Source organism: Rhinoraja longicauda, chromosome 15 (genome assembly GCF_053455715.1).
Source record: "Rhinoraja longicauda isolate Sanriku21f chromosome 15, sRhiLon1.1, whole genome shotgun sequence".
In the NCBI taxonomy this organism is placed as follows: domain Eukaryota; kingdom Metazoa; phylum Chordata; class Chondrichthyes; order Rajiformes; family Arhynchobatidae; genus Rhinoraja; species Rhinoraja longicauda.
This window is the reverse complement of record NC_135967.1, coordinates 49,005,668-49,033,325: the sequence shown is the minus strand read 5'-3', so window position 1 is coordinate 49,033,325 and position 27,658 is coordinate 49,005,668. Positions and strand designations below refer to the sequence as shown.

The 27,658-nt window shown below is 54.3% G+C and overlaps 1 protein-coding gene across 1 annotated transcript; it reads left to right on the top strand.

Moving 5' to 3' along the window:
- The first annotated feature begins 538 nt into the window (after positions 1-538).
- On the top strand, positions 539-27,658 carry LOC144600721 (interleukin-13 receptor subunit alpha-1-like). The gene is made up of 9 exons (XM_078412643.1): positions 539-695; positions 2,096-2,243; positions 3,678-3,792; positions 5,408-5,592; positions 10,034-10,185; positions 15,088-15,217; positions 16,815-16,911; positions 18,463-18,547; positions 24,943-27,658. The coding sequence occupies exons 1-9, from the start codon at positions 588-590 to the stop codon at positions 25,135-25,137; spliced, it is 1,215 nt and encodes a 404-aa protein (XP_078268769.1). The 5' UTR covers positions 539-587; the 3' UTR covers positions 25,138-27,658.

Sequence of the window (27,658 nt, the reverse complement as noted above, 5' to 3'; positions counted from 1 at the left end):
GTTATTCGTCTGTTAGCGTGTGTTAGCTGTGTGTTACCCTTGCGTTAGCCCGTGTGTTAGCGTGTCTGTTACCCCGTGTGTTAGCGTGTGTGTTACCCGTGCGTTAGCCCGTGTGTTAGCGTGTGTGTTACCCCGTGTGTTAGCGTGTGTGTTAGTGTGTGTTACCCGTGCGTGTGTTAGCCCGTGCGTGTGTTAGCACGTGTGTTACCCGTGCGTTAGCCCGTGTGTTACCCGTGTGTTACCCGTGTGTTACCCGTGTGTTACCCGTGTGTTACCCGTGCGTTAGCCCGTGTGTTAGCGTGTGTGTTACCCCGTGTGTTAGCGTGTGTGTTAGCGTGTGTGTTACCCGTGCGTGTGTTAGCCCGTGCGTGTGTTAGCCCGTCCGTGTGTTACCCGTGCGTTAGCCCGTGTGTTACCCGTGTGTTACCCCGTGCGTTACCCCGTGTGTTAGCGTGTGTGTTACCCGTGCGTTAGCCTGTGTGTTAGCGTGTGTGTTAGCGTGTCTGTCTGTGTCTCATCTGTCTCCCTGCCTTACAGTGGACCTGCCAGACCCGGCCAACCTGACAGTGGTACAGAGAGGGATTGGCATGGTGAACTATTGCTGGTCCTGGCCTCCGCCACGGTACCTCGACAACGACAGCAGCAGCCCCTACCAATACGACAGCTACTTTCAGTACGACGATGACCGCTGGCAGGTAAATGCCCATCTTGCTCACTGCCCATTTCTATCTTGTTTTATACTGAACAGCCATTCCACTCTCAATCAATCTTTAATGTCCCTGTTAATGTTATTTTCCCATAAACTGCTGAAAAACCCCACTCTCCTCTTCACTGACTCCTTTATTTTTGTCACGATTAGATTTAGTTGTCAATCTGTTATCATCCTTGCCAAATTTTAATAAGGGTGATATATTCACAAAGTGCTGGAGTAACTCAGCGGGTCAGGCAGCATCTGTGGAGAACATGGATAGGTGACGTTTCACAGAGTGCTGGAGTAACTCAGCGGGTCAGGCAGCATCTGTGGAGAACATGGATAGGTGACGTTTCACAGAGTGCTGGAGTAACTCAGCAGGTCGGGCAGCATCTGTGGAGTAAAGTAATAGGTGAAGTTTCAGGTCGAGTCCTTTCTTCAGACTGAGAATCTGGAAAGGGAAACAAAATATATAGACCGTCATATTGAGATACATAACTCTCTAACTTCAAGATACCTCCTCTCTCTCCTTCCCTCCACCACCCCTCATACCAGCTTCAAGTCGTCTTGTTGAGTCTCATAACAAACCGGCCCAATTATAGACCAAACAGGAAAGTCTGGAAAAACTCAGCAGGTCAGGCAGCATCTGTGGAAAGAATAACAGCTGACAGTTAATGTATAATGCTATCTGTTCTGACTGGATAGCAAGCAAGGCTTTTCACTCTACCTGGTACAGGTGACAATAATAAACCTAAACCTAAGTTCACGTTTCAAATCAATAAACTTCTGTCCTTCTGAAGAAAGAGCACTCGCTCCTCATTGGCACAGCGGGTAGTGCTGCTCCCTCACAGCGCAGAGACCAGGGTCCCTGTCTGTTAGGTGCTCCAGGTGTGGCCACACCTCACCTGGACCTGGTCCTCCAGGTGTGGCCACACCTCACCTGGACCTGGTCCTCCAGGTGTGGCCACACCTCACCTGGGCCCGGTCCTACAGGTGTGCCTAGACCTCACCTGGGCCCGGTCCTCCAGGTGTGGCCACACCGCACCTGGGCCCGGTCCGCCAGATGTGCTTTATCTCGGTAAGTGTACAACTGCCGCATATTAGGTCTTTCTGTTACTGTACCCCATACCGTTACTGTATCCCATTACTGTACCCCGTACCCATTACCGTACCCGTTACTGCACCCCGTTACCGTACCCCGTTACCGTACCCCGTTACCGTACCCCGTTACCGTACCCCGTTACCGTACCCCGTTACCGTACCCCGTTACCGTACCCCGTTACCGTACCCAGTTACCGTACCTCGTTACCGTACCCCGTTACCGTACCCCGTTACCGTACCCCGTTACTGTACCCAGTTACTGTACCCCGTACCATCCACCTGTTTTCCGTTGCCTTCAACTAGCGGGAAAAAATAAACTCGTACCAGTGCCGGGAGGAGTTTGTGGATTGTAACCGGAAAGTCACCTTCCACTTGCGAGCATATGTGAAAGGCACATCTGAACCTTGTCGAGCAAGCAACTGGGTCGACATTTCAATCCCCTCGGAAGAAGGTACGGTCACGTTTGAGCACAGCTGTGATGGAAATCCAACCTCCCTTCCATTGACTCCATCTACGCCTCGCGCTGCCTCGGTAAGGCCAGCTTCTCACTGAGGCGCTGGTCAGGCCACAGTTGGAATATTGTGAGCAAGTTCTGGGCCCCGTATCTGAGGAAGGATGTGTTGGCTCTGGAGAGGGTCCAGAGGAGGTTTACAAGAACGATCCCAGGAATGAGTGGGTTAACGTATGATGAGCGTTTGTGGGCACTGGGCCTGTACTCGCTGGAGTTTAGAAGGATGAGAGGGGACCTCATTGGAACGTACAGAATAGTGAGCGGCCTGGATAGAGTGGATGTGGAGAGGATGCTTCCACTGGTGGGAGAGTCTAGCACTAGAGGGCACAGCTTAAGAATAAAAGAACGTTCCTCTAGGAAGGAGATGAGGAGGAATTTCTTTAGTCAGAGGGTGGTGAATCTGTGGAATTCATTGTCACAGAAGGCTGTGGAGGCCAAGTCATTTATTATTTTTAAGCCAGTGATAGATAGATACTTGATTAGTTTCGGGTGTCAGGGGTTATGGGGAGAAGGCAGGAGAATGGGGTTAGGAGGGAGAGATCGATCAGCCGTGATTGAATGGTAGAGTAGACTTGATGCAGCGGTAGAGTTGCTGCCTTACAGCAGCAGAGACCCAGGTTCAATCCCAACCACGGGTGCTGTCCGTACGGAGTTTGTACGTTCTCCCCGTGACCATGTGGCTTTTGTCCTTGTACTCCTGTTCCCACCCACATTGCAGAGACGTGCAGGTTTGTAGGTTAGTTGGCTTCTGTAAATAGTCCCCGGTGTGCAGGATAGTGCTAGTTTTGGGGTGATTGTTGGTCGGCACGGGCTCGGTGGGCTGAAGGGCCTGTATTCACGCTGTATTTCTGAGGGTCTAAATAGACCTATGTTCTCCTTGGAAGAACCCAAGTAACTAAGACGTGCGAACTGCTGAGAAACAATAATTCACTGACAATCTGGGGGCAGTTGAACACAAGAGCTTGATCAACATCTGTACTCAACCTGGTGCCGAGTTAATCTAATCAGGAAGCGGTGTTTGGGGCGGCACGGTGCCGCAGCGGTAGAGTTGCTGCCTTACAGCGAATGCAGCGCCGGAGACCCGGGTTCCATCCCGACTACGGGTGCTGTCCGTACGGAGTTTGTACGTTCTTCCCGTGGGTTTTCTCCGAGATCTTTGGTTTCCTCCCACACTCCAAAGACGTGCGGGTTTGTAGGTTAGTTGGCTTGGTAAACGTAAAAATTGTCCCTCGTGGGTGTAGGATAGTGTTAGTGTGCGGGGATCGCTGGTCGGCGCGGACCCGATGGGCCGAAGGGCCTGTTTCCGCGCTATCTCTAAACTAAATGAAACTAAAGGGTCTGATTTCCCCACCACCTTTATTGTTTCTCTGGTAGGTGTTGCTGCTGTCAAAAACTTCAACTGCGTGTTCTACAATTTTGAATACATCAACTGCACCTGGGACATGGGAAGTAATGCTCCTCCTGATGCCATCTATCACTTCCATTACTGGTAACTAAGTGTTGAGTCATATCGTCTCAGTCATGGAGTCTTGCTGCACGCAAACTGACCTTTCAGTCCAACTCATCTGTGTCTGTCAGGTTTTCTAACAGAGCTTTAGGTGTGGCACAGTAACACAGTAACACAGTGGCACAGTAACACAGCCATAAATCTGCTGCCTCACAGCGCCAGAGAAATATGGGAAATGTGGACGCACCTCGGGAGCCAGCTCTCAGTGGTGTCTGCCATCACTGATGAAATTCATCTTTGGTTCAATCCCGACTACGGATGCTGCTTGTCGTGTAGTTTACATGTTTTCCCCGTGATCGCGTGGGGCTTTTTCTGGGTGTGCCACTTTTCTCTCGCACTCAACAGGCGTGCAGATTTGTAGGTTAATTGACTTCTGTAAATTGCCCCTAGTGTGTTGGGTGCAAAACTGGGATATCATGGACCTAGTGAGCGGGTAATCATTGGTCAGCATGCACCCAGGGGTGGGTCTGGTCAGTATGCACCCAGGGGTGGGGTGGTCAGCATGCACCCAGGGGTGGGGTGGTCAGCATGCACCCAGAGGGCTGAAGAGCCTGGTTCTATTCCTCATGATTTTGTCCACTCTGTATCACCCCTATTGCACCTGTCCCTACCCCGTTAGTCAGCCTGAAAAGGTCCCGACCCAAAACATCACCTATCCACGTCCTCCAGAGACGCTGCCTGACCCACCACGGATGTATGGACCAGGCTGCCAGAGGAGATGGCTGGGGGGGGTTAAGGGGGGGGCACCAGAAAATGGGGGAATTAGGGGAGGGCACCAGTAAATGGGGGAATTAGGGGAGGGCACCAGTAAATGGGGGGTGGGGGAATTAGGGGAGGGCACCAGTAAATGGGGGGGAATTAGGGGAGGGCACCAATAAATGGGGGGTGGGGGAAATTAGGGGAGGGCACCAGTAAATTGGCCCTCGATTCCCCTACTCTGGCCAAGAGACTGCGTCTACCCGATCTATTCCTCATGATTTTGTACACCTCTGTAAGATCACCCCTCATCCTCCTGCGCTCCAGGGAATAGAGTCCCAGCCTACTCAACCTCTCCCTGTAGCTCACACCCTCTAGTCCTGGCAACATCCTCGTTAATCTTCTCTGTACCCTTTGCATCTTTCCCAGAACTGAACACTATACTCTCAATGCTGTTTCACCATCGTCTTATACAACTGCAACACGACCCGTGTCTACACTCAACACTTTGACTAATGAAGGCCAAAGTGCCAAAAGCCCTTTTGACCACCGTATCTACCTGTGACTCCACCTTCATCAACCATGCACCTCCATCTATTCTATGCTGCTGGCAACGTCCCACCTCTTTTGCAGATTTCTCTTCCCCGTTATAATCAGTCCGAAGAAGGGTCCCAACCCGAAACGTCAACTATCCATGCCCTCCAGAAGCGCTGCTGATCCACAAAAGGTCCTTGAATCTTTTCCTCTTCCCTCGTCTGCCCCCTTTCCAGTTGCTGCTGTATTGTTGCTGGAGCAGGGCCGCCAGATCTACACACAGTGATGCGTGTGCTTGTGAAATGCTCCTCGTGCTGTGCCCACTGTGTGTGTTGGAACCCAGCCTTCCTTGTGCTCCCTCCCACAGGCAAGTGAACATGTCCGGCGAGCAGAACTGCAGCAACTACATCTACAATGCGAACCAACGCGTGGGCTGCCAGATTCACCACGACCACATAGTCAAAGAGATGGTTTTGCACAGTCGGGTGGAAGGAGAGAGCTCCATGGTGAAGATGAAACCATTCTACTACAAGCTGGAGAGGTTTGCCTTTGGTATGTGATTATGCTCAACCTCTGCACACCCAACACCAGTCTCAATCAGGTGCACTCCCTTGGGCAGCCATGTTAGGGCCAACTAACAGGGGCGTTACAGTAGGGTTGCCAGCTGTCCACATTAGCCGGGCCATCCCGTATTTTGGGCTAAATTGATTTGTCCCATATTAAGCCCAGACACTGTAGATCCCGACAGTGTAGGCCCGGACAGTGTAGGCCCGGACAGTGTAGGCCCGGACAGTGTAGGCCCGGACAGTGTAGGCCCGGACAGTGTAGGCCCGGACAGTGTAGGCCCGGACAGTGTAGGCCCGGACAGTGTAGGCCCGGACAGTGTAGGCCCGGACAGTGTAGGCCCGGACAGTGTAGGCCCGGACAGTGTAGGCCCGGACAGTGTAGGCCCGGACAGTGTAGGCCCGGACAGTGTAGTCCCGGACAGTGTAGGCCCGGACAGTGTAGGCCCGGACAGTGTAGGCCCGGACAGTGTAGGCCCGGACAGTGTAGGCCCGGACAGTGTAGGCCCGGACAGTGTAGGCCCGGACAGTGTAGGCCCGGACAGTGTAGGCCCGGACAGTGTAGGCCCGGACAGTGTAGGCCCGGACAGTGTAGGCCCGGACAGTGTAGGCCCGGACAGTGTAGGCCCGGACAGTGTAGGCCCGGACAGTGTAGGCCGGACAGTGTAGGCCCGGACAGTGAAGGCCCGGACAGTCTAGGCCCGGACAATGTCGGTCCGGACAGTCTAGGTCCAGAGGCCCCGCAGCCGCCTAATGGAGGCCGCTCCACCTCCCGGCCCGGGCGGCCGCCATTGGTGGAACGGGAGCACGTGGCCGCTGTCTGGGTGAGGTCACGTGGGGCATGGGGCGGTGACGTCACCTTGTCCCATATTTCGGAGTGAGATAGTTGGCAACCCCTAGTCACCTGCGATTCCACTCCCCCCCCCCCCCATTGCTGCCTCTTGTGATGCACCTACTCTCAGCAGTTTTTTAGAATGTACAGCACAGGAACTGGCCCTTCGGCCCATCGTGTCTCTGCCCAACACGATGCCATCTGCGTGCACATAATCCACATTCCTCCATTCCCCGCACATCCAAAAGGCTCTTTAATGGCACTGTCAGAAAGTGGAAGAAAGGGTGTGGAGAAGATTTAAGCGGTTTTGCCAGGACCTGAGGGCCTTGTGCTGTAAACTGTGGGCTGAAGGGCCTGTTGCTGTGCTGTACATTGTGGGCTGAAGGGCCTGTTACTGTGCTGTACACTGTGGGCTGTTGCTGTGCTGTACACTGTGGGCTGAAGGGCCTGTTGCTGTGCTGTACATTGTGGGCTGAAGGGCCTGTTACTGTGCTGTACACTGTGTGCTGTTGCTGTGCTGTACACTGTGGGCTGAAGGGCCTGTTGCTGTGCAGTACATTGTGGGCTGAAGGGCCTGTTACTGTGCTGTACACTGTGTGCTGTTGCTGTGCTGTACACTGTGGGCTGAAGGGCCTGTTGCTGTGCAGTACATTGTGGGCTGAAGGGCCTGTTACTGTGCTGTACACTGTGTGCTGTACACTGTGTGCTGTACATTGTGGGCTGAAGGGCCTGTTACTGTGCTGTACACTGTGTGCTGTTGCTGTGCTGTACACTGTGGGCTGAAGGGCCTGTTGCTGTGCTGTACACTGTGTGCTGTACACTGTGTGCTGTACACTGTGGGCTGAAGGGCCTGTTGCTGTGCTGTACACTGTGTGCTGTTGCTGTGCTGTACACTGTGGGCTGAAGGGCCTGTTGCTGTGCTGTACATTGTGGGCTGAAGGGCCTGTTGCTGTGCTGTACTGTTTGATCTACATCGAGGGCAGGGTTCAATCCTGCATTTACAATAATACGTCTCCATTCAAAATGTCTGTGATCTCGGTGATTTATTATTGTGTAAATATTTAAACCAGGAAATTAGCAGTTACAATTGTTAAACTTCTGCAAATTACTAACATCACACCGCAGATAACAACTGACGTGCGGTAAAAGTGAGGATAAGAGTCGCAGTAACACAGTGGGCCATGTGTAGGAAGGAACTGCAGGTGCAGGTTTAAACCGTAGGTAGACACAAAATAGACAATAGGTGCAGGAGGAGGCCATTCGGTCCTTCGAGCCAGCACCGCCATTCAATGTGATCATGGCTGATTATTCTCAATCAGTACCCTGTTCCTGCCTTCTCCCCATACCCCCTGACTCCGCTATGCTTAAGAGCTCTATCTAACTCTCTCTTGAATGCATTCAGAGAATTGGCCTCCACTGCCTTCTGAGGCAGAGAATTCCACAGATTCACAACTCTCTGACTGAAAAGGTTTTTCCTCATCTCCGTTGTAAATGGCCTACCCCTTATTCTTAAACTGTGGCCCCTTGTTCTGGACTCCCCCAACATTGGGAACATGTTTCCTGCCTCTAACGTGTCCAACCCCTTAATAATCTTATACGTTTCGATAAGATCCCCTCTCATCCTTCTAAATTCCAGTGTATACAAGCCTAGTCGCTGGTAAATCAGCGGGTCAGGCAGCATCTGTGGGGAGAAGGAATGGGTGACGTTTCAGGTCGAGACCCTTCTTCAGACTGATGTCAGGGGAGGGGGGCAGGTACGTCACCCATTCCATCCCCTCCACAGATGCTGCCTGACCCACTGAGTTACTCCAGCGCTCTGTGAAACGTCACCTATCCATGTTCTCCACAGATGCTGCCTGATCCGCTGAGTTACTCCAGCACGTGCAAACTCCGTACAGACAGTGCCCGTGGTCGGGATGGAACCCGGGTGTCTGGCACTGTAAGCGCGCGAGTAGTCTCAATGGGGTGAGGTCTCTGGTTGTGGGAGAAGGTGGAAGGAATAAAGCTAGGGTTAGCCCACTGAGTGGGGAATGAGGAGAGATGGTATTGTGTTCCTCAGAAGGTCAATGGAACCAGGCTGAGGCATCCATGACTTCACAGATGGCAGATTCTTGATGTGAAAGTGGGTGAAAGGCGTCAGTGGGCAGACGGAAACACAGAGGCGAGATTACAACCACATCAGCCCTGATTGTGTGCATGTTATATTTACCTTTATTGTTGTCATGTGTACTGAGGTAGAGTGAAAAGCTTCCGTTTGCATGCAATCTAATCAATTTGGATAACACTGTACACAAATACAACGACGTCAAACTACAATACAACAGGTGGAGCAAAGGGGAAGATACCGAGTGCAGAATGTAGTTCTCAGCATTGTAGCGCATCAGTTCCACAGACAACGTCCAATGTCCGCAATAGGGTAGAGGTGAATCGGACAGAACCCTAGCCTATGGAAGGGCCGTTCACACACAGGCAGAGGTCCAGTTAGTATCCTGTTCAGGGGTAATATAGTGATGGCCTGTCCCTATGATGTGCAGAACTGCAGACGCTGGCTTACTCCGAAGATGGAGTAACTCAGCGGGTCAGACAGCATCTCTGGAGAGAAGGAACAGGTGACGTTTCGGCTCAAGATCCTTCTTCGTACCTAGAGTCCATCAGGTATGTAGAAGGTTCCCGACACAAAACGTCACCTATTCCTTTTCACCAGAGATGCTGTCTGTCCCTATAATGTTCTCTTCCATGTTCTCAATGGTGCAAGAGACACAAAGTGCTAAGTTGTCCGTTCCTGCCCTTATCTCTCTGCATGGTGAACAGGAACTAGGGTTGCCAACTTCCTCGCTCCCAAATACAGGACAAGGTGACGTCACCGCCCCGCGCCCGGGCGGCTTCCATTGGTGGAGCGGGAGCACGCGGCCGCTGGCTGGGTGAGGTCACGTGACCCTTTGTCCCGTATTTGGGAGTGAGGAGGTTGGCAACCCTACTAATACGGGACAAGGGCGGTCCCGTACGGGACAAAGCAAAATACGGGATGTCCCGGCTAATACGGGACAGTTGGCAACCCTAACAGGAATGGTCAGGTACTTAAACCTGGGACATCTCCGCTCCTCATCTCCAGTCCCTCGGTGATCTTCTGTTGCTGTTGTCTGCCCAGGGTCCTCCTGTCTCACGGCACCCTGTTGATCTCCTGAAGACCAGAATCAAGTTGTTAATTCTGTCATGTCAATCCATCCCCCAGCACCATCGGCACTGCTCTTTGAGCTATGGTGCTGCCTGATCAAGGAATGCTGGGAGCTGGGTGGCCGCTGGCTGGGTGAGGTCACGTGGGGCGCGGGGCGGTGACGTCACCCTTTGTCCCTTATTCGGGAGTTAGAAAGTTGACAACCCTTACCATGGGACTATCGTTGATCGGACTTTCCTGGCTTGATCTTGCACTAATCATTATTCTGGTCATTTCCTTTATCCTGTACCTGTAGACTGTGGGCAGATGGATCGTAATCATGCATTGTCTTTCTGGTGACTGGATATCAGGCATCAACGCTTTCACTGCGCCCCGGTACACCTGACAATAAACTGATCTAAACTACCTTCTACTTTCTTGAAGTGAAACTGCGGCCTCCGGGAAGGATTAAAGTCACGGCCATTCCCAACGGCATTAACGTCAGCTGGACCATTCCCAGTAACTGGAATTCACATTGTGTGAAATACGAAGTGAACGTTTCGAACAGCAAGAAGGGTTTGTGGATGGTCTACTCCGTGAGTCCCTGTCCTTGTTTAAGGGGCTTTCAGACGGCCGCGTGGGCATGTGGGGAGTGGGGGGAGTGGGGGGCATGTGGGGAGCTCTGGGACACAAGCAGACAGGAGTTTAGTTTAGTTTCATAACTGTTACACCATCCAGACAATTACAACTGAACCATCCACTGTGTACAGATAAAGGATAAAGGGAATAACGTTTAGTGCAAGGCCAAGTCCGATAATAATAATAGGTGCAGGAGGAGGCCATTCAGCCCTTCGAGCCAGCACTGCCATTCAATGTGATCATGGCTGATCATCCTGCCTTCTCCCCATACCCCCTGACTCCGCTATCTTTAAGAGCTCTATCTAGCTCTCTCTTGAATGCATTCAGAGAATTGGCCTCCACTGCCTTCTGAGGCAGAGAATTCCACAGATTCACAACTCTCTGACTGAAAACATTTTTCCTCATCTCCGTTCTAAATGGCCTACCCCTTATTCTTAAACTGTGGCCCCTGGTTCTGGACTCCCCCAACATTGGGAACATGCTTCCTGCCTCTAACGTGTTCAACCCCTTAATAATCTTATATGTTTCGATAAGATCCCCTCTCATCCTTCTAAATTCCAGTGTATACAAGCCTAGTCGCTCCAGTCTTTCAACATACGACAGTCCCACCATTCCGGGAATTAACCTAGTAAACCTACGCTGCACGCCCTCAATAGCAAGAATATCCTTCCTCAAATTTGGAGACCAAAACTGCACACAGTACTCCAGGTGCTGTCTCACTAGGGCCCTGTCCAACTGCAGAAGGACCTCTTTGCTCCTATACTCAACTCCTCTTGTTATGAAGGCCAACACTCCATTGGCTTTCTTCACTGCCTGCTGTACCTGCATGCTTCCTTTCAGTGACTGATGCACTAGGACACCCAGATCTCGTTGTACGTCACCTTTTCCTAACTTGACACCATTCAGATAATACTCTGCCTTCCTATTCTTACCATCAAAGTGGATAACCTCACACTTATCCACATTAAACTGCATCTGCCATGCATCCGCCCACTCACACAACCTGTCCAAGTCACCCTGCAACCTCATAGCATCTTCCTCACAGTTCACACTACCACCCAGTTTTGTATCATCTGCATATTTGCTAATGTTACTTTTAATCCCTTCATCCAAGTCATTAATGTATATTGTAAATAGCTGCGGTCCCAACACCGAGCCTTGCGGTACCCCACTAGTCACTGCCTGCCATTCTGAAAGGGACCCATTTATCCCCACTCTTTGCTTTCTGTCTGTCAACCAATTTTCTATCCATGTCAGTACCCTACCTCCAATACCATGTGCTCTAATTTTGCCCACTAATCTCCTATGTGGGACCTTGTCGAAGGCTTTCTGAAAGTCGAGGTACACCACATCCACCGACTCTCCCCTGTCCATTTTCCTAGTTACATCCTCAAAGAATTCCAGAAGATTAGTCCAGCATGATTTCCCCTTCGTAAATCCATGCTGACTCGGAATGATCCTGTTACTGCGATCCAAATGCTCCGCAATTTTGTCTTTTATAATGGACTCCAGCATCTTCCCCACCACTGATGTCAGACTAACTGGTCTATAATTTCCCCTTTAAGAGCTCTATCTAACTCTCTCTTGAAAGAAACATATGAAGGAAGGAAGTGCAGATGCTGGTTTACACCAAAGATAGAAACAAAATGCTGGAGTAACTCAGCAGGTCAGGCAGCTTCTCTGGAGAAAAAAAATAGGTGACGTTTCGGATGGAGACCCTTCTGCAAACTTGACCTGCTGAGTTACTCCAGCATTTTCAGTCTCTCTCTGATTAACGATAGCCCTGTCCACACTCGCCCCATGTTCTCCCACTCCTGACACACCAGGGGCAATTTGCAGAGTGCCTATTAATCTACAAACACGCATGTGTTTGGAATGTGGGAGCAAGTTGAATCAGGAGATAAAATTGGCGTGTCAAAAATGTAATGCTACGGTGGTTATGGGAGATTTCAACATGCAGGTTGACTGGGAAAATCAGGTTGGAAATGGACCCCAGGAAAGAGAGTTTGTAGAGTGCCTTCGAGATGGATTCTTAGAACAGCTTGTACTGGAGCCTACCAGGGAGAAGGCAATTCTGGATTTAGTGTTGTGTAATGATCCTGATCTGATAAGGGGATAATTAAGGCTGCTATGAAGCGGTCCTGCTGAGCCGGATGGCCACAACGCATAGATCAACTTGCACTTTACCCTGACTAAAAAACTGTTACAATTGTTTCGTTTCGTTGGGTTGCTGTTAATTACTTAAATTATTGCATCGTATGGGAGGCGCATTCCCAATCTCGTTGTACCCCTGGGTACAATGACAATAAAGATATATTGTATTGTATTGTATTGTAGAGGCATATAAAAGAGCCATTAGGAGGCAGTGATCACAACATGATAAGTTTTACTCTGCAAATGGAAAGGCAGAAGGGAAAATCGGAAGTGTCAGTATTACAGTATAGCAAAGGGGATTACAGAGGCATGAGGCAGGAGCTGGCCAAAATTGACTGGAAGGAGGCCCTAGCAGGGAAGACGGTAGAACAGCAATGGCAGGTATTCCTGGGAATAATGCAGAGGTTGCAGGATCAATTTATTCCAAAGAGGTGGAAAGACTCTAAGGGGAGTAAGAGACACCTGTGGCTGACAAGGGAAGTCAGGGACAGCATAAAAATTAAGGAGAGGAAGTATAACATAGCAAAGAAGAGTGGGAAGACAGAGGATTGGGACTCTTTTATAGAGCAACAAAAGTTAACTAAAAAGGCAATACGAGGAGAAAAGATGAGGTACGAGGGTAAACTAGCCAATAATATAAAGGAGGATAGCAAAAGTTTTTTTAGGTACGTGAAGAGGAAAAAAATAGTCAAGGCAAATGTGGGTCCCTTGAAGACAGAAGCAGGGGAATTTATTATGGGGAACAAAGAAATGGCAGACGAGTTAAACCGTTACTTTGGATCTGTCTTCACTGAGGAAGATACACACAATCTCCCAAATGTTCTAGGGGCCGGAGAACCTAGGGTGATGGAGGAACTGAAGGAAATCCACATTAGGCAGGAAATGGTTTTGGGTAGACTGATGGGACTGAAGGCTGATAAATCCCCAGGGCCTGATGGTCTGCATCCCAGGGTACTTAAGGAGGTGGCTCTAGAAATAGTGGAAGCATTGGAGATCATTTTTCAATGTTCTATAGATTCAGGATCAGTTCCTGTGGATTGGAGGATAGCAAATGTTATCCCACTTTTTAAGAAAGGAGGGAGAGAGAAAACGGGTAATTATAGACCAGTTAGTCTGACATCAGTGGTGGGGAAGATGCTGGAGTCAATTATAAAAGACGAAATTGCTGAGCATTTGGATAGCGGTAACAGGATCATTCCGAGTCAGCATGGATTTACGAAGGGGAAATCATGCTTGACAAATCTACTGGAATTTTTTGAGGATGTAACTAGGAAAATTGACAGGGGAGAGTCAGTGGATGTGGTGTACCTCGACTTTCAGAAAGCCTTCGACAAGGTCCCACATAGGAGATTAGTGGGCAAAATTAGGGCACATGGTATTGGGGGTAGGGTACTGACATGGATAGAAAATTGGTTGACAGACAGAAAGCAAAGAGTGGGGATAAATGTGTCCCTTTCGGAATGGCAGGCAGTGACCAGTGGGGTACCGCAAGGTTCGGTGCTGGGACCCCAGCTATTTACGATATACATTAATGACTTAGACGAAGGGATTAAAAGTACCATTAGCAAATTTGCAGATGATACTAAGCTGGGGGGTAGTGTGAATTGTCAGGAAGATGCAATAAGGCTGCAGGGTGACTTGGACAGGTTGTGTGAGTGGGCGGATACATGGCAGATGCAGTTTAATGTAGATAAGTGTGAGGTTATTCACTTTGGAAGTAAGAATAGAAAGGCAGATTATTATCTGAATGGTGTCAAGTTAGGAGGAGGGGGAGTTCAACGAGATCTGGGTGTCCTAGTGCATCAGTCAATGAAAGGAAGCACGCAGGTACAGCAGGCAGTGAAGAAAGCCAATGGAATGTTGGCCTTCATAACAAGAGGAGTTGAGTATAGGAGCAAAGAGGTCCTTCTACAGTTGTACCGCGCCCTGGTGAGACCGCACCTGGAGTACTGTGTGCAGTTTTGGTCTCCAAATTTGAGGAAGGATATTCTTGCTATGGAGGGCGTGCAGCGTAGGTTCACTAGGTTAATTCCCGGAATGGCGGGACTGTCGTATGTTGAAAGGCTGGAGCGATTGGGCTTGTATACACTGGAATTTAGAAGGATGAGGGGGGATCTTATTGAAACATATAAGATAATTAGGGGATTGGACACATTGGAGGCAGGAAACATGTTCCCAATGTTGGGGGAGTCCAGAACAAGGGGCCACAGTTTAAGAATAAGGGGTAGGCCATTTAGAACGGAGATGAGGAAGAACTTTTTCAGTCAGAGAGTGGTGAAGGTGTGGAATTCTCTGCCTCAGAAGGCAGTGGAGGCCAGTTCGTTGGATGCTTTCAAGAGAGAGCTGGATAGAGCTCTTAAGGATAGCGGAGTCAGGGGGTATGGGGAGAAGGCAGGAACGGGGTACTGATTGAGAAAGATCAGCCATGATCGCATTGAATGGCGGTGCTGGCTCGAAGGGCTGAATAGCCTACTCCTGCACCTATTGTCTATTGTCTATTGTCACCCGGAGGAAACCCACGCGGTCTTGGTGAGCACATGGAAACTCCACGCAGGCAGCGCCCGTGGTCAGGATCGAACGCTGGTCTCTGGTGTTACGAGTCAGTAGTTCTACCCTCTGTGCCACCCACTACAACAGGAGATGTGATAAGTAATGGGCTGTACAGAATATTTCTGTATAGGTTTGTAAATACCTCTCACCTACAGTTCCAGACACAAGCAGGGAAGATCAATGGCGTGGACACCACATCCAAGAACAAGATCCAGGTGCGAGCGATGTACGAGACGTGTGGGTCCGCGGGCATTTGGAGTGAGTGGTCATCCCCGGAATATTTCGGTAAGAGAAAACGCTGCCCTTCCATCCGCCGGCTGGCTTCATGTAACTCAGCGGGTCAGGCAGCATCTGTGGAGAACATGGATAGGCGACGTTTCACAGAGTGCTGGAGTAACTCAGCGGGTCAGGCAGCATCTGTGGAGAACATGGATAGGTGACGTTTCACAGAGTGCTGGAGTAACTCAGCGGGTCAGGCAGCATCTGTGGAGAACATGGATAGGTGACGTTTCGAGTCGAGCCCCTTCTGGCCTCATGACTGCTTCATGCAGGGTCTGTGATGGTAAAAATACTCTCTTTGTGGTTTCTTAAAACTAAAATGGAAAAGTGACGCTCTGACAGAAAGCTGCCACAGTGTTTTAGAGTTATTCAGGTTTAGTGACACAGCGTGGAAACAGGCCCTTCAGCCCACTGAGTCCATGCCGACCAGCGATTGCACCTACACCAGTGCTATCCTACACACTAGGGACAATTTACCAACGCCAATTAACTTCCAACCCTGCCCGTCCCTGGGATGCCAGAGGAAACCGTAGCACCCGGGGAAAACCCACGTGGTCTCAGGGAGAACATGCAAACTCCGTACAGACAGCAGCCATAGTGGGGATGGATGACGGGTCTCTGGCACTGTGTGGCAGGCAGCTACTGCTGCAATACTTTGCCTCAGGGGTTAGCTGTACAGGCTTATGTTTATTATTGTCACGTCTACCAAGATACAATGAACAGCTTTGTGCGCCATGCTATCCAAACAGCGTAGATACAACGCACATAAATACAATCTCAGGTACAACAGGTGGGGCAAAGGGGGAGATACAGAGTGCAGAATGTATTTCTCAGCATCGTAGCGCATCAGTTCCACAGACAACGTCCAATGTCCACAATGGGGTAGAGGTGAATCGGACAGAACCCTAGCTTATGGGAGGGCCGTTCAGAAGCCTGATCACAGAGGGGAAGGAGCAGTTCCTGAGTCTGGTGGTGCGCGCTCTCAAGCTCTGTACCTTCTGCCGGTCGGGAGAGGGGAGGAGGAGGAATGGCTGGGGTGGGACAAGTCTCTGAGTGTGCTGGCTGCTCCATCGATGCTGCCTGACCTGCTGAGTTCCTCCAGCATTCCAACACTTTATGCTTTACTGAAGATTCCAGCATCTGCAGTTCCTGGTGTCTCTGTTTGCCGTTTCCCACGCTGGCTCTCTGAGTAACACAGTAAACCCCCCTCACCAGACACGGGTCCCATTCCCATTCACACGGGCGGCACGGTGGCACAGCAGTAGAGTTGTTGCCTCACAGCGCCGGAGACCCGGGTCCAATCCCCACCACGGGCGCCGTCTGTACAGAGTTTGTACGTTCTCCCCGTGACCTGCGTGGGTTTTCTCCGAGATCTTCGGTTTCCTCCCACACTCCAAAGACGTGCAGGTTTGTAGGTTAATCGGCTTGGTAAATGTAAAATTGTCCTCAGTGTGTGTAGGATGGTGTTAGTGTGCGGGGATCGCTGGGCGGTGGGCCACGGGCCTGTTTCCTAGGGTTGCCAACTGTCCCGTATTAGCCGGGACGTCCCGTATTTGGGCTACATTGGTTTGTCCCATATCTCACACGTGCCCCATGTCCACAGGGGAAGATACATCGTGGAACTGGAGCGTCGGTCTGATGGTCTTCATCCCCTTGCTGGTGGCAGTCACTGCAATCATGCTCTTCACAAAGCTGAAACAGTAAGAGACAACCTTCCATCAACTCCAACAGTGACAGCAGCAGAACTAGGCCATTCGGCCCATCAAGTCTACTCCACCATTCAATCATGGCTGATCTATCCCTCCCTCCCAACCCCAATCCCCTGCCTTCTTCCCAATAACCCCTGGCACCTGCACGGATCAAGAATCTATCTATCACAGCCTTAAAGACGACTTGGCCTCCACAGCCACAGGATCCCACAGATTCACCACCCTCTCACCACTCTCCATTGACCAGGATCAGGTCCAGCAACACTGAACAAACTTAACATCTTCAGCTGAAGGCACCCCATTCCCCACCCTGTCCCCCCCAAACACCCACCCACCCTGTCCCCCCCACCCACCCTGTCCCCCTCCACCCCACCCTGTCCCCCTCCACCCCACCCTGTCCCCCTCCACCCCACCCTGTCCCCCCACCCACCCTGTCCCCCTCCACCCCACCCTGTCCCCCTCCACCCCACCCTGTCCCCCTCCACCCCACCCTGTCCCCCTCCACCCCACCCTGTCCCCCCACCCACCCTGTCCCCCCACCCACCCTGTCCCCCCCACCCACCCTGTCCCCCTCCACCCACCCTGTCCCCCTCCACCCCACCCTGGGGTGTCGGTGGGGACAGGGTGGGTGGGGGGACGGGGTGGGTGAGGGAAAGGGTGGGGGGACAGGGTGGGGTGGAGGGGGACAGGGTGGGTGGGGGGGACAGGGTGGGTGGGGGAGATAGGGTGGGGTGGAGGGGGACAGGGTGGGGTGGAGGGGGACAGGGTGGGTGGGGGGGACAGAGTGGGTGGGGGGACAGGGTGGGGTGGAGGGGGACAGGGTGGGGTGGAGGGGGACAGGGTGGGTGGAGGGGGACAGGGTGGGTGGAGGGGGACAGGGTGGGGTGGAGGCGGACAGGGTGGGTGGGGGGACAGGGTGGGGTGGAGGGGGACAGGGTGGGGTGGAGGGGGACAGGGTGGGTGGGGGGGACAGGGTGGGTGGGTGTTTAGGGGGGACAGGGTGGGGAATGGGGTGCCTTCAGCTGAAGATGTCAAGTTTGTTCAGTGTTGCTGGACCTGATCCTGGTCAATGGAGAGTGGTGAGAGGGTGGTGAATCTGTGGGATCCTGTGGCCACCGACACCCTCCCACCCTGCCCCCCCACCCACCCACCCACCCTGCCCTCCCACCAACCCATCCTGTTCCCCACCCACCCATCTTGTCCCACCCACCCAACCCACCCCGTCCCCCCACCCACCCTGTGCACCCACCCTGTCCCCCCCCCCACCCACCCCGTCCCCCCACCCACCCTGTGCACCCACCCCGTCCCCCCCCCACCCACCCCGTCCCCCCACCCACCCTGTGCACCCACCCTGTCCCCCCCACCCACCCATTGTCCCCAGTGTGTGTAGGACAGTGCTAGTGTGTGGGGGATCGCTGGTCGGCATGGGCTCGGTGGGCCGAAGGGCCTGTTTCCGCGCTGTATCTCTAAACTAAACCGAAGCAGGTGCATGGAGCGAGGCTCTCTCCCCTCGATGTGACTAACTCTCCTCTCCCATCGCAGGCTCCGGAGATGGATCCTGCCGCCAATCCCAGACCCCGGCAGGCTGCTGAAGGATATGTTCTTGGACGCGAACGGAGACCACTCGGTAGGTCAACCCTCTGTGCTGCTAGCCTGGGTGTGGGAGCAGAGATGGGTGGTGCCCAGGGTCAGAGATGGGTGGTGCCCAGGGTCAGAGATGGGTGGTGCCCAGGGTCAGAGATGGGTGGTGCCCAGGGTCAGGGATGGGTGGTGCCCAGGGTCAGGGATGGGTGGTGCCCAGGGTCAGAGATGGGTGGTGCCCAGGGTCAGAGATGGGTGGTGCCCTGGGTCAGAAATGGGTGGTGTCCAGGGTCAGAGATGGGTGGTGCCCAGGGTCACAGATGGGTGGTGTCCAGGGTCAGAGATGGGTGGTGCCCTGGGTCAGAGGTGGGTGGTGCCCAGGGACACAGATGGGTGGTGTCCAGGGTCAGAGATGGGTGGTGCCCAGGGTCAGAGATGGGTGGTGTCCAGGGTCAGAGATGGGTGGTGTCCAGGGTCAGAGATGGGTGGTGTCCAGGGTCAGAGATGGGTGGTGTCCAGGGTCAGAGATGGGTGGTGTCCAGGGTCAGAGATGGGTGGTGTCCAGGGTCAGAGATGGGTGGTGTGCAGCAGGCTGGGGCTGTGGTGATGGGCAGTGATGGCGCTGGTGAAGGTTGTGGTGAACGCTGGCAGAGGTCCCACACGTCCGCACTCTTGGCATGTACTGGCACCCACAGCGCCCTGGCACAGAGGGAGGCTGGACTGAGCGTGGACGTTAGTCAGTGGACAGGCCCTGTAGTTAATGAGCAGCCAATGGATCAATGGGTGGCACGGTGGCGCAGCGGTAGAGTTGCTGCCTTACAGCGAATGCAGCGCCGGAGACTCAGGTTCGATCCTGACTACGGGCGCCGTCTGTACGGAGTTTGTACGTTCTCCCCGTGACCTGCGTGGGTTTTCTCCAAGATCTTCGGTTTCCTCCCACACTCCAAAGACGTGCAGGTTTGTAGGTTAATTGGCTGGGCAAATGTTTTTTAAAAATTGTCCCTAGTGGGTGTAGGATAGTGTTAGTGTGCGGGGATCACTGGGCGGTGCGGACCCAGGCGACTCACTCCCCCCCTCCACACTCCCCCACTCCCCCACTCCCCACTCCCCCCCCACTCCCCACTCCACACTCCCCTCCCCCCCCATTCCCCCCCACTCCCCTCCCCACCCACTCCCCTCCCACTCCCCACTCCCCCCCCACTCCCCACTCCCCCCCCACTCCCCCACACCCCCCCACTCCCCCACCCCTCCCCACTCCCCCCCCACTCCCCACTCCCCACTCCCCACTCCCCACTCCCCCCCCACTCCCCACCCCTCCCCACTCCCCCCCACTCCCCAATCCCCACTCCCTTCCCCCCCCACTACCCCAATCCCCTCCCCACTCCACCTCCACTCCCCACTCCCCCCCACTCCCCACTCCCCCCCACTCCCCACTCCCCCCCCACTCCCCCATCCCCCCCCACTCCCCACTCCCCCCCCACTCCCCACTCCCCCCCCACTCCCCACTCCCCCCCCACTCCCCACACCCCACTCCCCCCCCACTCCCACTCCCCCCCCACTCCCCACTCCCCCCCCACTCCCCACTCCCCCCACTCCCCACTCCCCCCACTCTCCCACTCCCCCCCACTCCCCACTCCCCCCCCACTCCCCACACCCCCCCACTCCCCACTCCCCTCCCCACTCCCCCCCCCACTCCCCACTCCCCCCCACTCCCCACTCCCCCCCCACTCCCCACTCCCCCCCACTCCCCACTCCCCCCCACTCCCCACTCCCCCCCACTCCCCACCCCCACTCCCCCCCACTCCCCACTCCCCACTCCCCACTCCCCACCCCCACTCCCCACTCCCCCCCCACTCCCCACTCCCCACCCCCACTCCCCACTCCCCCCACTCCCCACTCCCCACTCCCCCCACTCCCCACTCCCCCCCCGCACTCCCCCCCCACTCCCCACCCCCACTCCCCACTCCCCCCCCGCACTCCCCACTCCCCCACTCCCCACTCCCCCCCACTCCCCACTCCCCTCCCCACTCCCCCCCACTCCCCACTCCCCCCCACTCCCCACTCCCCACTCCCCCCCACTCCCCACTCCCCTCCCCACTCCCCCCCTCCCCACTCCCCCCCACTCCCACTCCCCACCCCACTCCCCACTCCCCCTCCGCACTCCCCACTCCCCCCCCCACTTCCCCCCCACTTCCCCACTCCCATTCCCTCCCTTCTCCCCTCCACTCCCCCCCCCACTCCCCACTCCCCCCCCACTCCCCACTCCCCCCCCACTCCCCACTCCCCCCCCCACTCCCACTCCCCCCCCCCATTCCCCACTCCCCCCCCACTCCCCACTCCCCACTCCCCCCCCACTCCCCACTCCCCCCCCCACTCCCCACTCCCCCCCCCACTCCCCACTCCCCCCCCCCACTCCCCACTTCCCCCCCCATTCCCCACTCCCCCACTCCCCCCCCCCCCACTCCCCACTCCCCCCTCCCCCACTCCCCACTCACCAGTGGGAAGTCTTTTAGGACCGAGATGAGAATGTTTTTTTTCACACAGAGAGTGGTGAATCTGTGGAATTCTCTGCCACAGAAGGTAGTTGAGGCCAGTTCATTGGCTATATTTAAGAGGGAGTTAGATGTGGCCCTTGTGGCTAAAGGGATCAGGGGGTATGGAGAGAAGGCAGGTACGGGTTACTGAGCTGGATGATCAGCCATGATCATATTGAATGGCGGTGCAGGCTCGAAGGGCCGAATGGCCTACTCCTGTACCTATTTTCTATGTTTCTATGAGAAAGTGGGATAGCATACAACCAGTGTGAATAGGTGGTTGGTGTGGACTCAGTGCGCCTGTTTCGTGTTGAATGCTTTCAATGAAATAATCAGTCAATAACTCTTAAACTGGGACGCTGGGATAGTGGATGTCACGGTGTGGGCGGGACAGAATCTGAAGCTGCTTACAGAGTCCACTTCAGTCCAGTTTATTGTCACGTGTACCGAGGTACAGTGAAAAGCTTTTTGTTGCTTGCTAACCAGTCAGTGGAAAGACAACACATGATTACAATCGAGCCGTCCACAGTGTTCAGATACAGGATAAAGGGAATGACGTTTAGTGCGAGGTAAAGCCCGATTACAGATAGCCCGAGGGTCTCCAATGAAGTAGATGGGAGGTCAGGATAGGGGTTGCCAACTATCTCGCTCCCAAATAAGGGACAAGGTGACGTCACCGCCACACGTGACCTCACCCAGCCAGCAGCCACGTGCTCCCGCTCCACCAATGGCGGCCGCCCGGGCCGGTGGTTGGTTTACTACGCAACCTCCATTAGGTGAACACACTCCGTTGGCCTACACTGTCCCAGATAAGGGCGGTCCCGTACGGGACAAACCAATGCAGCCCAAAATACGGGAAGTCCCGGCTAATAAGGGACAGTTGGCGACCCTAGGTCTGGACCGCTCTCTAGGTGGTGAGAGGATGGTTCGGTCGCCTGACAACAGCTGACGTCCGTTGTTTGTCTTGCACTCTGAGTTTGGACCACTCGGACAAGCTGGGTGGTCTTTATTGGTGAGCGAGGTCTAGGGCCCACATCATCGAGGGCGGGCGGGCGGGGAGTCCAGGAAATGAACAGACGGTGGTGCTGGGAATCACCGTGAGCAATGACACCTGGAGCCATTTCCAGATGGTGTAAACCCCCCTCATGTACGCAGGCGTGTGCGTGTGCGTGTGTGCGTGTGTGCGTGTGTGGTCTCTTGGTGGAAAACCTCATCTGTGACTGTGAGGGATTGTGACTTCCTCTTGCACTTGACTTTAACTCGATTGTAGTTATGTACAGTTCATCAGCTCTATGGAGGATGCAGGTTAACACCAAAGATAGATACAAAGTGCTGGAGTAACTCAGCGGGACAGGCAGCATCTCTGGAGAGAAGGGATGGGTGACGTTTTGGGTCTGAAGAAGAGTCTCAACCCGAAAGTCACCTGTTCCTTCTCTCCAGAGATGTTGCCTGACCCGCTGAGTTACTCCAGCATGCTGTGTCTATCTTCAGTGTATCTGTGGTGATTGGAGACAATGCCAAGCTCTTCCCTGTACCTCGACCCAATGTACTGAACCTGTGGAGGGAGTCGAGGCGTTGGCTTGATATCCTGACCTGTGTTTAGAGATACAGCGCGGAAACAGGCCCTTCAGCCCATCCGGCCCGTGCCGCCCAGCGATCCCCGCACATTAACACAAGCCGACACACACGAGGGAAAATGTTTACATTTACCAAGCTAATTAACCTACAAACCTGCACGTCTTTGGAGTGTGGGAGGCAACTGAAAATCTCAGAGAAAACCCACGCAGGTCACGGGGAGAACGTACAAACTCCGTACAGACGGCGCCCATAGTCGGGATGGAACCCGGGTCTCCGGCGCTGCATTTGCTGTAAGGCAGCAACTCTACCGCTGCGCCACCGTGACCGACCGTGCTTTATAATAGACAGAGACTATTAGTGTGAGGTTATTGGGTGTCCTGTTGGAGTTGTCTTTCACTGTGTTTAGTTTCCATAACAAAGTGCTAAATGAAAGACCGTGTGGAGTTGTCCACTGCCACTGGCGGCACGGTGGTGCAGCGGGTAGTGCCACTGGCGGCACGGTGGTGCAGCGGGTAGTGCCACTGGCGGCACGGTGGTGCAGCGGGTAGAGCCACTGGCGGCACGTGGTGCAGCGGGTAGTGCCACTGGCGGCACGGTGGTGCAGCGGGTAGTGCCACTGGCGGCACGGTGGTGCAGCGGGTAGAGCCACTGACGCACTGCGCCAGAGACCCGGGTTCCATCCTGACCGCGACTGCTGTCTGTGTGGAGTTTGCATGTTCCCCCTGGAACCGCGTGGGTTTCCCCCCACATCCCAAAGACGTGCGGGTTTGTGGGTTCATTGCACATCTACATGGGTTGTAATCATTGTGCAGGTTACACAGTTACATTTGCTGTTTCCCCTTGCTCAGTCTCCTCCAGTTTGTCGGGTTGTATGTTAATTACCTTGTGTAAATTGTCCCCGGTGTGTAGGGAGTGGATGAGAAAGTGTGATAACATAGAACTGGTGTGAATGTGTGATTGTAGGTCAGCATGGACTCAGTGGGCCGAAGGGCCTGTTTCCATGCTGTATATCTCAAAACTAATGGCGGCACGGTGGCGCGGCGTTAGAGTTGCTGCCTCACAGCACCTGAGACCCGGGTTCGATCCTGACTACGGGTGCTGTCTGTACGGAGTTTGTACGTTCTCCCCGTGACCTGCGTGGGTTTTCTCCGGGCGCTCCGGTTTCCTCCCACACTCCAAAGACGTGCAGGTTTGTAGGTTAGTTGGCTTGGTATGAATGTAAAAATTGTCCCTGGTGTGGGATCGTGTTCGGGGATCGCTGGTCGGCACGGACCCGTTGGGCGGAAGGGCCTGTTGCCGAGCTGTATCTTGAGACCGCACCTGGAGTACTGTGTGCAGTTGTACAGGGCCCTAGTGAGACCGCACCTGGAGTACTGTGTGCAGTTGTACAGGGCCCTAGTGAGACCGCACCTGGAGTATTGTGTGCAGCTGTACAGGGCCCTAGTCAGACCGCACCTGGAGTATTGTGTGCAGTTGTACAGGGCCCTAGTCAGACCGCACCTGGAGTACTGTGTGCAGTTGTACAGGGCCCTAGTCAGACCGCACCTGGAGTACTGTGTGCAGTTGTACAGGGCCCTAGTCAGACCGCACCTGGAGTTCTGTGTGCAGCTGTACAGGGCCCTAGTGAGACCGCACCTGGAGTACTGTGTGCAGTTGTACAGGGCCCTGGTGAGACCGCACCTGGAGTACTGTGTGCAGTTGTACCGGGCCCTGGTGAGACCGCACCTGGAGTACTGTGTGCAGTTTTGGTCTCCAAATTTGAGGAAGGATATTCTTGCTATTGAGGGCGTGCAGCGTAGGTTTACTAGGTTAATTCCCGGAATGGCGGGACTGTCGTATGTTGAAAGACTGGAGCAACTAGGCTTGTATACACTGGAATTTAGAAGGATGAATTTAGGGGATCTTATCGAAACGTATAAGATTATTAAGGGGTTGGACACGTTAGAGGCAGGAAACATGTTCCCAATGTTGGGGGAGTCCAGAACCAGGGGCCACAGTTTAAGAATATGGGGTAGGCCATTTAGAACTGAGATGAGGAAAAACTTTTTCAGTCAGAGAGTTGTAAATCTGTGGAATTCTCTGCCTCAGAAGGCAGTGGAGGCCAATTCTCTGAATGCTTTCAAGAGAGAGCTAGATAGAGCTCTTAAGGATAGCGGAGTCAGGGGGTATGGGGAGAGGGCAGGAACGGGGTACTGATTGAGAATGATCAGCCATGATCACATTGAATGGCGGTGCTAGCTCGAAGGGCCGAATGGCCTCCTCCTGCACCTGTTGTCTATTGTGTATTGGGCGGAGGAAGGGTGACCGCTGTGTGTTGTCTCCGTTACAGCTGAGGATGAAGCAACACAAGGGCAGCCTGACGTTGAAGCCGGAGCTGGAACTGACGTGCAAGGTGACGACGGTGGAGCCGGTGACCGTCCCCGCGGAGAGCACCAGGCTGGTCGGCAGTGACGCCGCCACGCTGGAGAACCAGGGCGTGCCCGTGGACGATGATTACATGCAGTACAGGCTGGTCACGTGCTGAGCCCACCCACCCACCCACCCCGCCCCACGGCCCAACACGTGTAGCGGGACACAGACGTTACTGAACCCCCCAAACAGGACATGGTGAAACGCAGAGACAGCGGGCTGGCACGCTCCAGGGGCAACGCAGACAGTGTGTGGAGAGGCAAGATGGGGGAATCTCCAGCTGCCACCGTCTCCCACCCACCCACCAACACACCCCCCCCCCCACCCACCAACACACCCCCCCCCCCACCCACCCACTCACCCACCCACCCATTCACCAACCCACCCACCCACCCACCCACCCGCCCACCCACCCACTCACCCACCCACCAACACACCCCCCCCCACCCACCAACCCACCCACTCACCAACCCACCCGCTCACCAACCCACCCACTCACCAACACACCCCCCCCCACCCACCAACCCACCCACTCACCAACACACCCCCCCCCACCCACCAACCCACCCACTCACCCACCCCCCCACCCGCAGTGGGGAGAGGTTGAGGAGTAGAGTGGGTTAAACAGCAGTGCAGTTTCCCCAGGGTGTGCCACGCCACCGCGCCACGCCACCGCGCCACCGCGCCACGCCACCACGTCGCGCCACGCCACGCCACCACGCCACGCCACCGCGCCACGCCACGCCACCGCGCCACGCCACCGCGCCACGCCACCGCGCCACGCCACGCCACCGCGCCATGCCACCACGCCACGCCACCACGCCACGCCACCGCGCCACGCCACCACACCACGCCACGCCGCGCCGCACCGCGCCACGCCACCACCACGCCGCGCCACCAGCTGGACGTGGGTCAGCCGTCTGCAGAGATAGCGTGAACATTTACATGACCAAACTATAACGACCTCCAAACAGCAAACCTGCAAATATGTTGACAATATATCCTTAGCCAACGGGCAGAGGGAGGAAACAGCCACTTGTATTAATCCAGGACCTCAATGAAACAAATGAGGAGAGTATGTAAACAGACCCAGGCCCTGAGGTAAATAGGCCCCTGATTGTTGTGTCTATAACAGATGAATAATCTGTCTGTGGTTGACAGCAGCACGGTGAAACACGGACACATGCCCTGGGTTTACACAGGCTGAGGCCGTGAGCTCACTGCAGCAGCAGACAGACAGAGAGAGAGAGGCTTGTTGTTGGGTGATCCAACACATGATTGTTCACCACAGTGGGACATGGTCACAGGGCTGTTCAGCATGGAAACAGGCCCTTCAGCCCAAGCTGGCATACTGGGCTAGTCCCATTTGTCTGCAATTGGTCCGTACCCCTCTAACCTCCCCATCCCCACGTACACATCTGTCCAAATGTCTTTTTAACGTATTAATTATACCCGCCTCTCCAGCCTCCTCTGGCAGCTCGCTCCAGATACAGACAACTGACTCTCTGAGTGAAAATGAGGTCCCTCTTAAATCTCCCCTCTCTCACCTTCAGCCTGTGCCCTCTAGTTTTAGAATCCTCTCCCCGTGAGTGTCCACATTATCCATGCCCCTCGTGATCATATGCACAGTGGCACAGCGGAAGAGTTGCCGCCTTACAGCGAATGCAGCGCTGGAGACCCGGGTTCCATCCCGACTACGGGCGCGGTCTGTACGGAGTTTGTACGTTCCCCCCGTGACCTGCGTGGGTTTTCTCCGGGTGCTCCGGTTTCCTCCCACACTCCAAAGACGTACAGGTTTGCAGGTTAAATGGCTTGGTGTAAATGTAAATTGTCCCCAGTGTGTGTCGGACACTGTTAGTGTGCGGGGATCGCTGGTCGGCACGGACTCGGTGGGCTGAAGGGCCTGTTTCTGCGCTGTATCTCTAAACTAAACCTCAGCCCACCTACACTCCAAAGGGAAAATCCCAGCCTGTCCAACCCCTCCCTGCCCACAAACCCGGGTAACATTCAGGGGAATCTCCTCTGACAGGAACAGTACTCATGACTCCAAGTGTGGTCTTGAACAGATGCACCGTGATGGCCCAGCATCTGTACTCAATACCCTTCCCAATGAAGGCCGGCGGCGTGCGTGCCACCCGCCATCTTCACCACCCTGCCCACTGGGGGAACTGTGTCTCTGTCATCCCAAGATGTCTCTGGTCTACAACACTCTGCTGGGCTCCACCACTGACTGTGAACTCAATGATGGGGGCAGATTTGTGACCATGCAACGGGAGGAGGGTCTTTGGATGAACCCTGTTCTTGCCCCCTTGCAACCAGCCTTGGGTCAAACCATTGTTTGGAACATAGACACACAATGCATGGAGTAACTCAGCGGGTCAGGCAGCATCTGTGGAGAACATGGATAGGTGACGTTTCGGGTCGAGACCCTTCACACTGATGTCGGGGGACATCAGGGGTCTCAGTTCTCGTGTCCACCTCCTGCCTGGAAGCCACTGGTTCGCAGCTGATGCATTATGTAACGTGGGAATAACTGCCTGAAGATCTGAAGACCATCCTCTTGTGGAGAAATATTTACCATAATGTGAGAGTTTGTGACTTGAGTCAAGCCTACAATAAACGTTTTTATTATTTCA

Excerpts from the sequence above, each read along its gene's own strand:
- LOC144600721 (XM_078412643.1), top strand. The coding sequence starts at position 588 with ATGGTGAACTATTGCTGGTCCTGGCCTCCGCCACGGTACCTCGACAAC. Across the intron at positions 3,793-5,407 it reads ATCTATCACTTCCATTACTG|GCAAGTGAACATGTCCGGCG; the intron begins GTAACTAAGTGT and ends TCCCTCCCACAG. Across the intron at positions 16,912-18,462 it reads CTCTTCACAAAGCTGAAACA|GCTCCGGAGATGGATCCTGC; the intron begins GTAAGAGACAAC and ends CTCCCATCGCAG.